We start from the raw sequence: 13,838 nt of genomic DNA, 5'->3' as shown, positions 1-13,838 counted from the left end.
ACACAAACTTTATATGCCCCAGAACAGGGGAACGCCAGGGCCAAAAAGGGGAGTGGGCGGGTAGGGGAGTGGGGGTGGGTGGGTATGGGGGACTTTTGGTATAGCATTGGAAATGTAAATGAGCTAAATACCTAATAAAAAATGGAAAGAAAAAAAAAAGAAATTAAAGACTTTTTAGAGTTTAATGAAAATGAAGCTTCAACATACCCAAACTTATGGGACACTATGGAAGCATTTCTAAGAGGGAAACTCATATTCTGAGTGCCTCCAGAAAAAAACTAGAGAGAGCACACACTAGCAGCTTGACAACACACCTAAAAGCTCTAGAAAAAAAAGGAAGCAAATTCACCCAAGAGGAGTAGACAACAAGGGCGAAATCAACCAAGTGGAAACAAGAAGAACTATTCAAAGAATCAACCAAACGAGGATCTGGTTCTTTGAGAAAATCAACAAGATAGATAAACCCTTAGCCAGACTCACTAGAGGGCACAGGGACAGCATCCTAATTAACAAAATCAGAAATGAAAAGGGAGACATAAAAACAGATCCTGAAGAAATCCAAAACACCATCAGATCCTTCTACAAAAGGCTATACTCAACAAAACTGGAAAACCTGGACGAAATGGACAAATTTCTAGATAGATACCAGGTACCAAAGTTAAACCGGGATCAAGTTAACATTCTAAAAAGTCCCATATCCCCTAAAGAAATTGAAGCAGTCATTAATAGTCTCCCAACCAAAAAAAAGCCCAGGGTAAGATGGGTTTAGTGCAGAGTTCTGTCAGACCTTCAAAGAAGATCTAATTCCAGTTCTGCACAAACTATTCCACAAAATTGAAGTAGAAGGTACTCTACCCAACTGATCCTATGAAGCCACAGTTATTCTGATACCTAAACCACAGAAAGATCCAACAAAGATAGAGAACTTCAGACCAATTTCCCTTATGAATATCGATGCAAAAATACTCAATAAAATTCTCGCTACCCGAATCCAAGAACACATTAAAACAATCATCCATCCTGACCAAGTAGGTTTTATTCCAGGGATGCAGGGATGGTTTAATATACGGAAATCCATCAATGTAATCCATTATATAAACAAACTCAAAGACAAAAACCACATGATCATCTCCTTAGATGTGGAGAAAGCATTTCACAAAATCCAACACCCATTCATGATAAAAGTCTTGGAAAGATCAGGAATTCAAGGCCCATACCTAAACATGATTAAAGCAATCTACAGCAAACCAGTAGCCAACATCAAAGTAAATGGTGAGAAGCTGGAAGCAATCCCACTAAAATCAGGGACTAGACAAGGCTGCCCACTTTCTCCCTACCTATTCAACATTGTACTTGAAGTCCTAGCCAGAGCAATTCGACAATAAAAGGAGATTAAGAGGATACAAATTGGAAAAGAAGAAGTCAAAATATCACTTTTTGCAGATGATATGATAGTATATATAAGTGACCCCAAAAATTCCACCAGAGAACTCCTAAACCTGATAAACAGCTTCAGTGAAGTAGCTGGATATAAAATTAACTCAAACAAGTCAATGGCCTTTCTCTACACAAAGAATAAACAGGCTGAGAAAGAAATTAGGGAAAGAACACCCTGTTCAGTAGTCACAAATAATATAAAATATCTTGGCGTGACTCTAACTAAGGAAGTGAAAGATCTGTATGATAAGAACTTCAAGTCTCTGAAGAAAGAAATTAAAGAAGATCTCAGAAGATGGAAACATCCCCCATGCTCATGGATTGGCAGGATCAACATTGTAAAAATGGCTATCTTGCCAAAAGCAATCTACAGATTCAATGCAATCCCCATCAAAATCCCAACTCAATTCTTCAACGAATTAGAAAGAGCAATTTGCAAATTCATCTGGAATAACAAAAAACCTAGGATAGCAAAAACTCTCCTCAAGGATAAAAGAACCTCTGGTGGAATCACCATGCCTGACCTGGAGCTTTACTACAGAGCAATTGTGATAAAAACTGCATGGTACTGGTATAGTGGCAGACAAGTAGACCAATGGAATAGAATTGAAGACCCAGAAATGAACCCACACACCTATGGTCACTTGATCTTCGACAAGGGAGCTAAAACCATCCAGTGGAAGAAAGGCAGCATTTTCAACTAATGGTGCTGGCACAACTGGTGGTTATCATGTAGAAGAATGTGAATCGATCCATTCCTATCTCCTTGTACTGTCAAATCTAAGTGGATCAAGGAACTCCACATAAAACCAGAGACACTGAAACTTATAGAGGAGAAAGTGGGGAAAAGCCTCGAAGATATGGGCACAGGGGGAAAATTCCTGAATAGAACATCAATGGCTTGTGCTGTAAGATCGAGAATTGACAAATGGGACCTCATGAAACTGCAAAGGTTCTGCAAGGCAAAAGACATCCAGAGCATGGGGCATTAGTTTGGCTTTCCTGACAACATACACTCACTTCAGATGCTAAACTAGACAGATCGATTCCTTTACGCCATGGACAGCAGTGATGGCAGCAGACATGTCTGATACCCGGAGACATGATAGAATCCAGTTTCTAGAAACAACTCCAGAACCACTCATACTACCATTTTCACTTTAAGAAAGCAGTGTAAAGTCAGCTATTGGATGGATCACAGGGCCCCCAATGGAGGAACTAGAGAAAGTACCCAAGGAGCTAAAGGGATCTGCAACCCTATAGGTGGAACAACATTATGAACTAACCAGTACCCCGGAGCTCTTGACTCTAGCTGCATATGTATCAAAAGATGGCCTAGTCGGCCATCACTGCAAAGAGAGGCCCATTGGCCTTGCAAGCTTTATATGCCCCAGTACAGGGGACAAAAAGTGGGAGTGGGTGGGTAGGGGAGTGGGGGGGAGGGTATGGTGGACTTTTGGGATAGCATTGGAAATGTAAATGAGGAAAATACCTAATTTTTAAAAAAAAAAAAAAGGAATGGTAAATCTAAAATAGGCGAGACATCCCTGAAGCTTTCATTTTGCTAGCATCTGGGTCCTGACAGAGAACTTGTGCCTTGTCTTTTACTCTTCTCTGAAGCCAGTCTGCTTAGCTCTAATATGGACCCACAGGTAGAAATAAGGTTGAGCCACAAAGAAAGTGACCACAATTCCAACTGAAGTGTCTCAATAAGGCAAAACAAGAGAAATTTTATTCTTGATTAAGCACACAAGTCCAAGAAGTGTTGTTGGTTTTTATTCTAAAGCAAGTGGTGACTGTCTTTTCCTGTGGGATGGGATTCTACCTTAGTCCTTCATGATTGGCTAGTTTTTATAAGAATCCGCACAAAGGAAATACAAAGGGGCCAAGAATGCTGCAACAGGGCCTTTGTATAAATAAAAGCTTTACTGAGTTGGAGACGAAAGCATTTACATAAAGGTTTTATAAGGTGGGGAGAATCAAAAGTTTTGAATTCTTCCTTATAGACAAAATGTGTTTGACAGAAATAACTAATATTTAATGTTGTTCTTACAATAAAGAGACAGGCAAAGCATCACGTAGAACCATAGAATGGTAGAAATTGGTGTCATAGTAAGCTTCAGCTGTCAACTTAACACAAATTGACAACACAGACCTAAAGAATCAGCTGGGAAAAAGGAGCTCAGAGGTTGTCCTTAGAGTGTCTGTGAGACATTTTAAAGTTGCTAATTGATGTAATGGGGTTAGCCCGCTGTGGGCATTGCCATAGGCAGGTAGGCCGGATTGTGTAAGAAATGCAGCTGAAAGTGAGCATGGGAGCTAGCCAGGAAGTGGTATTCCTCAGTGATCTCTCTTCAGTCCCTGCCTTGAGCTTCCGCTCCGGCTTTCCTCATTGATGGACATTGGCTGGGCTATGTAAGCCAAACAAACCCTTTTCCCCCAAGTTGCTTTTGACCAGTGTTTTGTCCGTAGCATTAGAGAAACCAACACAGACATTAAGAAAAGGTCTTTTAAAAAAAATAGTATTTTAGGCTAGCATATAAAGTGATGAGTTCCACCCCAGCATCTTCATACACGTGCATCATTACATTTTGTCCTCTTGTTCCCTCCTATGTTTCTCCTTCCAGCTGTTTCCTTTTCTTCCCCCAGTTAACACCACCTTCTGCTTTCTGATGACGAGTATCCCATTACTCTATTTCCCAGCTTGCTTAAAATCTCTTCCTCCCCTTTCATAATGCCCTGTCTAGTTAGTTTGTTTCTTTCTTTCTTTCTTTCTTTCTTTCTTTCTTTCTTTCTTTCTTTCTTTCTTTCTTTCTTTCTTTCTTTCTTTCTTCCTTCCTTCCTTCCTTCCTTCCTTCCTTCCTTCCTTCCTCCTCCCCCCCCCCTCTCTTTTTGTTTGTTTGTTTTTCAAGACAGGGTTTCTCTGTGTAGACCAGGCTGGCCTCGAACTCAGAAATCTGCCTGCCTCTGCTTCCCAAGTGCTGGGATCAAAGGCATGTGCCACCAACGCCCGGCTCCTGTCCAGTTTCATAACCTACACATGCAATTTTAAATCTGGATTCTCTATGAGAGAACAAATGTGGTATTTGCTTTTCTGAGTCTGACTTATTTCACTTCACATAGTTTTCAGTTACTGCCATTTTTTTTCTTATTTTCTTTCAAAACTCATTTCATTTTTTTTTTGACTACATAAACTTTTTTGTGTACATGTACCACATTTCATTTCTCTATTCATTTGTTGATGAACATCTAGAATGGTTTCATTTCCTGGCAATTATGAATAATGCAGCAATAATCATGTATGTACATATATCCCTGGTATGTTTACCCAGAGTCCTTTAGTATACTCCCAAGATTGGTATAGCTGGGCCTTATAGCTCCATTGTAGCTTTTAAAACTCAGCTTTGTTGTTACTGTTTTCTTATGACACCATTCTGACTGGGGTATGATGAAATCTAAAAGCAATTTAATTTGCATTTTTCTGATAGCTAAGGATGTTGAACATTTTTCAAATATTTACTGGCTGTTGTATTTTATAAAAAAGAGAAGGGCTAAGGATATGTTTGATAGAATGAGATATGGTGAGGTGGAGGGGTGCCTCTGTGGGTCCATACTGAGGCATCCCTTTCCCCTGAGGGACCAGCCATATGATGGATATAGTATGGAATAAAGTTTATTTAGGACATGAGAAGGGGAATTGACAAGGAAGTAGAGACAGAGAAAGGCAGAGAGAGAAAGAGAGGGAGGGAGAGGAAGAGGGAGTTGGGAGGCCATCCAGGAACAAATGGAGAGAGGGAGAAGAGGCACAGAGTAAGAGAGTAAGAAGATAAGAGGATAAGAGAGGAGGGTACAAGCAGCCCCCTTTATAGTGAGTCAGGCATACCTGGCTATTGCCAGGTAACTGTGAACATGGCCTAGAGGGAATGCTAATACTAGCCACTTGTATTTCTTTAGGAACTATCTATCTGTTCAGTTCAGTAGCCCATTTATTGACTAGATGATTTGGGCATTGAGGTGTTTAAGTTTTGAAGGTATTTGTAGATTCTAGATAATCAGATAGTTAACCAGATAGTTACTTGGAAAAGTCCTTTCTTCTGTTCTATGCCTCTCTTCATTCTGGTAGTTGTTTTCTTTGCTATACAAAGTCTTTTTAATTTGATGTTATCCACTTTCCCAGTTTTTAAGTTTATTTTCTGTGCTATTAGAGTTCTTTTCAGTCCTTGCTATTGCATATATCTTGGGATATCTTCCCTGGATTTTCCTCTAGATATTTCAAAGTTCCAGGTCTTACAATATGACAGAAAGACTTTCATTTTACAGAAAAGAAATTAAGCCTGGAGAAATTGGCCAGAACAGCCAGATTACAGCAAACACTATGATTTGAATATGAAATGTCCTTCATAGGCCCATGTGTTTGAGCACTTGGCCCCAGATGGTGGCTCTATTTGGGAAGGTTATGAAACCTTTAGGAGGTGGAAACTTCCTGGAAGAAGGGGGTTCATGGGGGACAGGACTTCAGCCTGCTTATTGTCTGCTTTGTGATCTGCCCACTTCCTTCTTCCTGCCACCATTCCTTCCCCAACAAGATGGAAAGCACCTTCTTGAACTGAAACCTCAGTAACCTCAATTGCTTCTTGAAAGGTCTTTTGTCAACACAACAATGAACGTAATAAAGACACAGCAAGTGATAGGAAAGCTGAGACTAGCAGCAACTGTTTTAGTTGCTAATTTGTGGTCCTTCCACCCCATTTTTAAAATTACCAAATACAAAACAAGTAAGTATTCAAGATAGAAGTCACACCTATGTTATATCCTTATATCCTGGGTAAGTATTCATGATAGAAGTCACACCTATGTTATTCCCATAATGAATACACTAATAGAAAAAAATTAGCCAAAGAACTTAATTATAAAGTGGCAAAATAGTTTTTAAAATGCTCAGGCTCAGGCTGGCAAGATAAGTCACTTACTAACAATCCCGACACCCTGACTTTGATGCCCAGAAACTTTATGTTGGAAAACTCAGGCAAGTTTTCTCTGCCCTCAGTGTGCCCTGTGGGTGGTATACATGTTCTCTCCTCTCTCTCTCTCTCTCTCTCTCTCTCTCTCTCTCTCTCTCTCCCTCCCTCCCTCCCTCCCTCCCTCCCTCCCTCCCTCCCTCTCTGTCTCTGTCTTTCTTTCACACACACACACACAGAGAGAGAGAGAGAGAGAGAGAGAGAGAGAGAAGAGGGTATGAATGAAAGGACTCTTCCCTTGCTTCAGAAATGAGCTGTGGTATGTTAGGGGCTGGAGATGCAGCTCAGTGGTAGAGTGCTTGCCTGGTACCCACCAGATCCCAAGTTTAATTCCTAGTATGGAAAAGTAAAAAGAGTGTGCTCAGCTGTTGTAGGTATCTGAATTTTTGGTTCTGAAAACAATAACCAATTGTTTTTATTCTCTGCATTTTTGGCTATTAACATTTGGTATAGAAAATACATTTCTTTCCTACTTCCTCATTCTTCTAGTTGTACTATTTTTTTATAAGTCTTTTTTAAAGATTATTTACTATATGTTAAGTACACTGCAGCTGTCTTCAGACACTTTTTTTTCTTCTCACTCTGGCCCCATTGCCTTGCTGTAGCTCTCTTCAGATATCCCAGAAGAGGGTATCAGATCTCATTACGGATGGTTGTAAGCCATCATGTGGTTGCTGGGATTTGAACTCACAACCTTCAGAAGAGCAGTCGGGGCTCTTAACCGCTGAGCCATCTCTCCAGCCCTATTTCTACTATTTCATGGTCAGATGCAACCTAGGGTAGGCAGCAATAAAGGATCAGATAGCTACTGCTGCTCAGAATTAGTCTTTTGGAAACTCCTTAATATTATCAGAATCAGGTAGCAGTAACTGCTGTTGCAAGACATTTTTATTGAAGAGCCACTGCCTTAGATAGCTGGGGAAGAAGTGAAACAAGTGAGAATTGGGGGACCTGAAGGTCTTAACATCTGCGCCAGAAAAAGCAAATGCACTCAGTTTTAGGTGCTTTCCCTTCTGTGGAGAAGGAATGCGCAGCCCAAGCCTGCGGACACTAGCCTGCTGAGGTCAGTGTGCTGTCAGTACAGTACCTTCCTGCTTGGAGTTTTCTGCTGAGTTTAGGGTCTCTGAAGTCCTTGAATGTTTATATTCTTTTACTGTCTAATCATGTTGGACACCTTATTTTCCTTAGGAATCCAATGGAGTTTTGCCTCCAAATATCTGAGAAAGCATGGTCTATCTAACCACAGTTTCTGGGTAGGATGTTGCTCTCAAGCCTGCTTTTGAGAGCAATTTGAAAAATCAAGGGCTGTAACCTATTTTCCCTCTACATGATTGTCTCTACTGGACTATAGAAAAGGCCCATTTCATTTCATTAAAACTCTGAGTAAACTGACATAATTGGTTATCTGATTTGCTAGGTTAAATACTGGGCTATAATTGAATTTGTGTCATTTGTAGAGCCTATGCTGCTCTTGTCTTTGCTGCCACCTCCTATCTCCTTCTGGTTTTCAATTAACCTTCCTTCCTCTTTTCTTTACAGAGTAAAGAAGTTGGCCAGCAACTCCAAGATGATTTGATGAAAGTCCTGAACGAGCTTTACTCGGTAAATCAGATGGGCTGCCTGGCTCTTTTATCATAGAGAGAAGCAGCATTTGGCTGTTTGCAGCCATACTCACGTCAGCAACAGAACTCAACTGAGGCTGAGGACAGTGCCTATTCCCCATTGGGGGTGACCCACCCACTTTTTTTCCACGCTAATTTTTTTTTTCAAAACCAAATAAGCTAAAAAATATTTTTCCAGTTGTGCAATTTTATTCTGGCTTCATCTGGGGCACCATTGAAAGAGACCAGCCAAGGTCTAGGTTACCAGAACAGCTGGGGTACAATTACCAGCAAGCCAGGGACCCCAAACTTGATGACAAGGAATGTAGCCTACATCACACTTCTGCATATTGGAAAGCGTTTAGGTCTTAAACTATGCATCAGAACTTAGATTAATTGTGGTTTGAGATTAGAGCAGATGCTGTAAATGGAAGCACAGATTCCTAAAGTCTTCAATGTGCAGCATCATTTCAGGCGAAGAGAACATGGCAAACACAACAGAGAGGTAAGCTTCGGCCTTGGAGAAAAGAAGGCAGTCTGCTTTGAACTCTTCAGACTGTGGTTTGTAGCAGTGTGCCTCAGGAGCCCTGGTGTTTGTTTTCTCTCAGCCATGTTTTGTTAATTACATTGAGAACACACACCAAGGAAGTTCCTTCTGCCAAAGGAGGAATACTTCAGTTGTAAACTTGTAGCTTTTCCAACCCTTTCCAAAGTTTGGATGTGCCAGCACTATGTGTCATTTTCTAGGGTGCCCTAACCTATTTGAAGGTGAAAATGATCTTCTGTATTTACTTCTTCCTCCCTCCCTCTACTCCTCCTTCCCTCTCTTCCTCCCTCCTTCCCTCCCTACCTCCCTCCCTCCCTGCCTTCCTCTTATCTCTCCATGCTTTACCCCCTTCCTTCACAGGATGGGAGGATAGTGGTGATGTGCTCCACAAGCGTCTGAGATCAGAATTCCAAATTCTTGATCCAGAAGTTTAGGTGTGGCCAGTATGTCATGGTAACTGTTGGTAAATAGACTTGAGTGGTCATCTAATTTGTCTCCAGTGATGCTCCAGTTGTTTTGAATTTCTACTCACTGACTCTTAATCTCTGAAGCCAAGTAATAGGTGGTACTCTTTGTCCCCTAAGTTTTTATTTCTCTCAAATGAAGTTAAGACTTTTTAAAAATAGAAGCATGGTATTGTGAACCATTTTCAGAGTGGATGAGTTTCCTGAACCTTATCTTTTCATTGCTTAACTTCTCTTTATTTTTAGACCATCTTCTAGGTACCAAGAAGAGCTGAGTCTTGCCTCTGTAGATCTCTCTAACATAACAATGGCACATGCTATTCTAGGACTCCTGTTTTCCCAGTAAATAAGCATCTTGAGTCTTTGCTATTTGCTGTTTACCAGAAGTCGAGCAACATCCTCAAACCAACTCAGACCCAGCATACTGCTTTTGCAGTGAGGTAGCAGAGGAAGAAGAGTCTAAAGAACTGTTAGCTTTGCCTTACTTCATAAGTGTTGATTTAGAAAGCAAATGGCAATATGTAAGCTGTGGTGGAATGAGGATGAAAACCATGGAGCTTGCTGCTTTTTCTGATGAAAGACAAGATGGAAGATTCTCCCCACCCACCCCAGCCCTGTGCCTACCATCCCCTATGTATTATTTTTAGTATTTATTTTGAGTGTGCATAAGGGATCATTCTTAGAAGTTTGTTCTCTCCTGCCACCTTGTGGGATCTGGGGATCAAACTCAGGTCATTAGGCCTCTCTACTCAGCCATCTCCCAGCCCTGAGACCTCTATGCTTAGTCTTCAGACCAGTATTGGCGATGGCTTCTGTGGCCACCATGAGCCCATAGTTAATAGAGAGCATAAAGCCTAGCATCCACATGCAGAATCAGTGCGTGTGCTGCTCCCTGCTTTGAGGTGAATTATTATACTTAAGATTCATCAAGTCCCAAATAAGGCTTAGCTATTTACATCTAAATGGAAAAAGAAAAACAGAAGACACCAGGAACTTCCAGAGAGGACAGAACAGACTCTGGTACACTGAGCCTTATACATGGTGGCCTCCCCCATTCCTACAAAGTAGAATGTGTGTCAGTGTCTGCTGATGTTTTTAGTTGTCGTGACTGGAGGATCCTACAATGTACAGAACAATTTGCCGCAATAGTTATCAAGCTCCAAAAGCACGGGTGTGCTGAGCCTAGACTGCTAAATTAGACACCTGAGAATCTGTCCTGCTCTGACTACTAGATGCATGCACTTGGAAGTCATGCACTGCAAGTCAGCATGATGATAAAAGTTGGTGGGAAGTTTGTTGTTTTCCACCCAGCAATTCCCCAGAAGCAGCAGCAAGTGACATGCTCTGATACCTGTATGCCATATGGCTGACAATGATTGAGGAATTCATATTTTCAAAATATGAGACTATATAAATTTGAAGGACCAAATAAATTTGAAGATTCTGTATAGATTATTAGGAAAGTTACAGACTAGAATTAAAAGTTGTTGTTTATGTAGGGTGAGAATATCTTAGGACTGGTCTGAGATTTGGGTGACTATATATCCTTTTTGCTGATTAGCCTAGTGCTCATGAAGAGAGAGAGAGCCACATTTTATTCAATACTTGAGAAGCAGAGGCAGGTTGAGTTCAAAGTCAGTCTGTTCTACATCGTGAGTTCCAGGCCAGCCAGTGTGACACAGTGAAACCTTCTCTTAAACATCGTGAGTTCCAGGCCAGCCAGTGTGACACAGTGAAACCTTCTCTTAAACATCGTGAGTTCCAGGCCAGCCAGGGTGACACAGTGAAACCTTCTCTTAAACATCGTGAGTTCCAGACCAGCCAGGGTGACACAGTGAAACCTTCTCTTAAACATCGTGAGTTCCAGGCCAGCCAGGGTGACACAGTGAAACCTTCTCTTAAACAGTTTCCTAGGACATATTTTTAGTGCTGAATTGGTAGTCTTGAGGAGAGCAGGATGTTAGTCACCCTACATGAGATAGTGGCTTCCTCAAGCAGGAACTTGATACTACCATGTGCTGCTAGCTTTGGAAAGCTATTTGCCATATATATACTCTTTGGGCATTAGGAAGAAATACGGAGAGTTTCTTCTAAAGAGCATTTCCCTATTTGCTCTATTTAAGAAAACAGGAAAGAACTGCTTTCACTGATCCTGTCAGCAGTAGAAATCATATGTGGCCAGGCATTGGTGGTGCACACCTTTAATCTCAGCAATTGAGAGGCAGAGCCAGGCAGATTTCTGAGTTTGAGGCCAGCCTGGTCTACAGAGTGATTTCCAGGACAGCCAGGGCTACACAGAGAAACCCTGTCTCAAGGGGGAGGGGGGGAAAGAAAGAAAGAAAGAAAGAAAGAAAGAAAGAAAGAAAGAAAGAAAGAAAGAAAGAAAGGAAGGAAGGAAGGAAGGAAGGAAGGAAGGAAGGAAGGAAGGAAGGAGAGAAGAGAAGAGAAGAAAAGAAAGAAAGAAATCATGTGTGATTTGTGGGTCATTGAAAGAAGAGATGAAGACCACTGTATTTTTCAGTGGTCTTCTTGCAGTTGCCCCTAACACCCATGAATACTTCTTTTGAGGGAACCAATTACTCAAGGGTTGATCATCTAAGTACTTTTAAACTTTGATGAGCCAAGAGGCAGAGCCCAGGTAGCTCTAAATAAAGATGCCTTTGAACAAGAGATCCAGAACCCCATGATAAGTAGCCAGCTATTCCTCTGCACCTTCTTCTTCTGCCTGAAGGGGCTTTGATTTCCCTGAGTTAGCATTATGTGCCAGGGGGAGTTTCCCACAGCTGTTCTCCCAGAGAGCAATCCCAGAGATTCTTGCACATATGTATGCTGGTCCATTATCCCCCTCTCCATCACAATGAGCTGGCTAGCTTGTAAGCCATAGTAAAGTGGTTTTCATTTTCTTTCTCATGTTGTAGGAATGCCTTTGAAGTCAGAGTGCAGTACTTCCTAAAGAACTCTTGGATTGATTGTCTGCCTCAATTGTACAGAGAGGCAGTGTCTGGAAAACCCAGGAAGCCCCTACAGGAAAGAGTATATATGGAGACAGGGAAGCCACATGGATTGGCCATGAAGAGTCAAAGAAACAGTAACATGAGAGAGGGCGGGGAGAGAGATAGTGAGACACTCTGGGGCTATCTTTACTCCAGAGGTTTTATGCTTCTGTATTATCTCTGAAGATGTCTTCTTGACTTGGTGCAGCAGCTGGTTGCAGGGCTGTTTCAAATTGAAATTCAGCACCTGTTCCCTTGAATCAGTGTCAGCTAATAGTCCCCTGATACTGTTTGTCTATTTGACCCTGGCATTAGGCACTAGCCATATAAAGACAAATAAGAGTTAGTGCTAAACTCAGGACATTTGGTTTTAATATGGAGTGGGGGTGCAGCAAAATGAGGCAGCAGATGAAAATAAGGTGCAAACTCTTTTACAAGTCTGTGGTAGAAGGGCATGTTCTTGAAGAGGTACAAGAATGGAATCTTAATTGCCAGTTGCCAGGAAGTCTTGGGTTTTTCACCTATCTTCTCCCCAACTCCCTTCATTGAGTTCTTACTCAAAGATATTGCTATATCTTTCCCATTCTCCATCTCTCTTGGGCTCTTACTGATAAACTGTTTTCAGTCTTTTTTTTTTTTCCTATATATACTGTTTCCACTGAGTTACCTATTTGGGTCTTACAAATTTTAGAAAACATTGGAAACCTCCTCAAATGTCTGAAAATCATTCTATGTAAATATACATACATATATACATACATACATACATACATACATACATACATACATACATGTGGTTTTGAGGCAGGGTTTCTCTGTATAACCCTGGCTATCCTAGATTCTCTCTATAGAACAGGCTGGCTTCAAACTCAGAGATCCACCTGCCTCTGTCTCCTGAGTTCTGGGATTAAAGGTGTCCACCACCACCCCTGACTGCTTACTCATATTTTGGAAGTGAAGCATATACAACATTTCCTAACTATGAAAATTTTAATTTCTTTTCATGAGAGGCTTCCTTGTATTCTTTAAGGGCAAGTTGCTGTTTTACTACATTTGAGTGCTTTGATCTCCCATGTTTATTTGCCATGTTTCCTCTTTAGCCTGTACTTCATAAAATAAAAATTCACTGTTTTATAATGCTTTACTCTAATGCTTGAATTCCTTTGTCTCATTCAAGTGAAAAAAGAGAAAAAGATCCCCTTGTCTGCCCTTCTTCAGGCAGCAGGGCAGGTGCCTTTCTAACTTCTTAACCTGGACAAGTAATGATCTGGTCAGGTGTCCTAGAAAAGCTTTGTTAATACCATTGATTGTTGGTATACAGGGTACGTGGAAGGTGAAGCTTCCAGGAAATGATGCCAGGTTCACTGTGAGGTGAATATTTAAATTTTTCTCAATCTAAAATGTGACATAATTGAGGCTGTACTGTACCTCTGTATTCCTCTTCCAACTCCAGGTGAACCTCCACGTACCCACAAGGTACCAGGTTTTCCCAGCCTGAGCACCACTGAAATTCTAAAACAGACATGTTTTTGTTATGGACTCTCCATGTCTCTCTGTCTCTACCTACTAGCAACTTCTAAGTTCTAGACATTGCCAATTGTTATCTGGAGTCTAAAACAGCCCCTAAATGAGATGCTGCTCTCATTTGATCAGTTTCATTTCTAAATGAGATCAGCGTCTTTCTTAGGATTTCCTTGCCTGTCCTTTATCTTTCCTCCCAGGTAGTCCAGCTTCAGTCCTATTTAGAGGATAGTCACGGTCCATTAGTGGATAAGATG

The 13,838-nt window shown here is 41.2% G+C and overlaps 1 protein-coding gene and 1 long non-coding RNA gene across 6 annotated transcripts in view; one reads left to right on the top strand and one right to left on the bottom strand.

Annotated features, from left to right (window-relative positions):
- The window catches only part of Gm51644, a 114,910-nt gene that overhangs the window by 18,432 nt on the left and 82,640 nt on the right, over nt 1-13,838 (bottom strand). For both annotated transcript variants that reach the window (XR_003947997.1, XR_003947996.1), the window contains one exon: nt 13,489-13,572. This is a non-coding gene — a long non-coding RNA (predicted gene, 51644). The remainder of the gene's footprint in view (nt 1-13,488; nt 13,573-13,838) is intronic.
- The window catches only part of Srgap2 (SLIT-ROBO Rho GTPase activating protein 2), a 242,281-nt gene that overhangs the window by 155,473 nt on the left and 72,970 nt on the right, over nt 1-13,838 (top strand). For all 4 annotated transcript variants that reach the window (XR_001781100.2, XR_001781103.2, NM_001081011.2 and 1 more), the window contains exon 5: nt 7,995-8,057. Coding sequence is in view for 2 of the 4 variants with exons in the window: in NM_001081011.2 (NP_001074480.2) it covers nt 7,995-8,057 (63 nt within the window). In the remaining 2 variants the exon portion in view is untranslated. The remainder of the gene's footprint in view (nt 1-7,994; nt 8,058-13,838) is intronic.

Source organism: Mus musculus, chromosome 1, assembly GCF_000001635.26.
Source record: "Mus musculus strain C57BL/6J chromosome 1, GRCm38.p6 C57BL/6J".
NCBI classification, from domain to species: Eukaryota; Metazoa; Chordata; class Mammalia; order Rodentia; family Muridae; genus Mus; species Mus musculus.
This window is presented reverse-complemented; position numbering and strand designations above follow the sequence as displayed.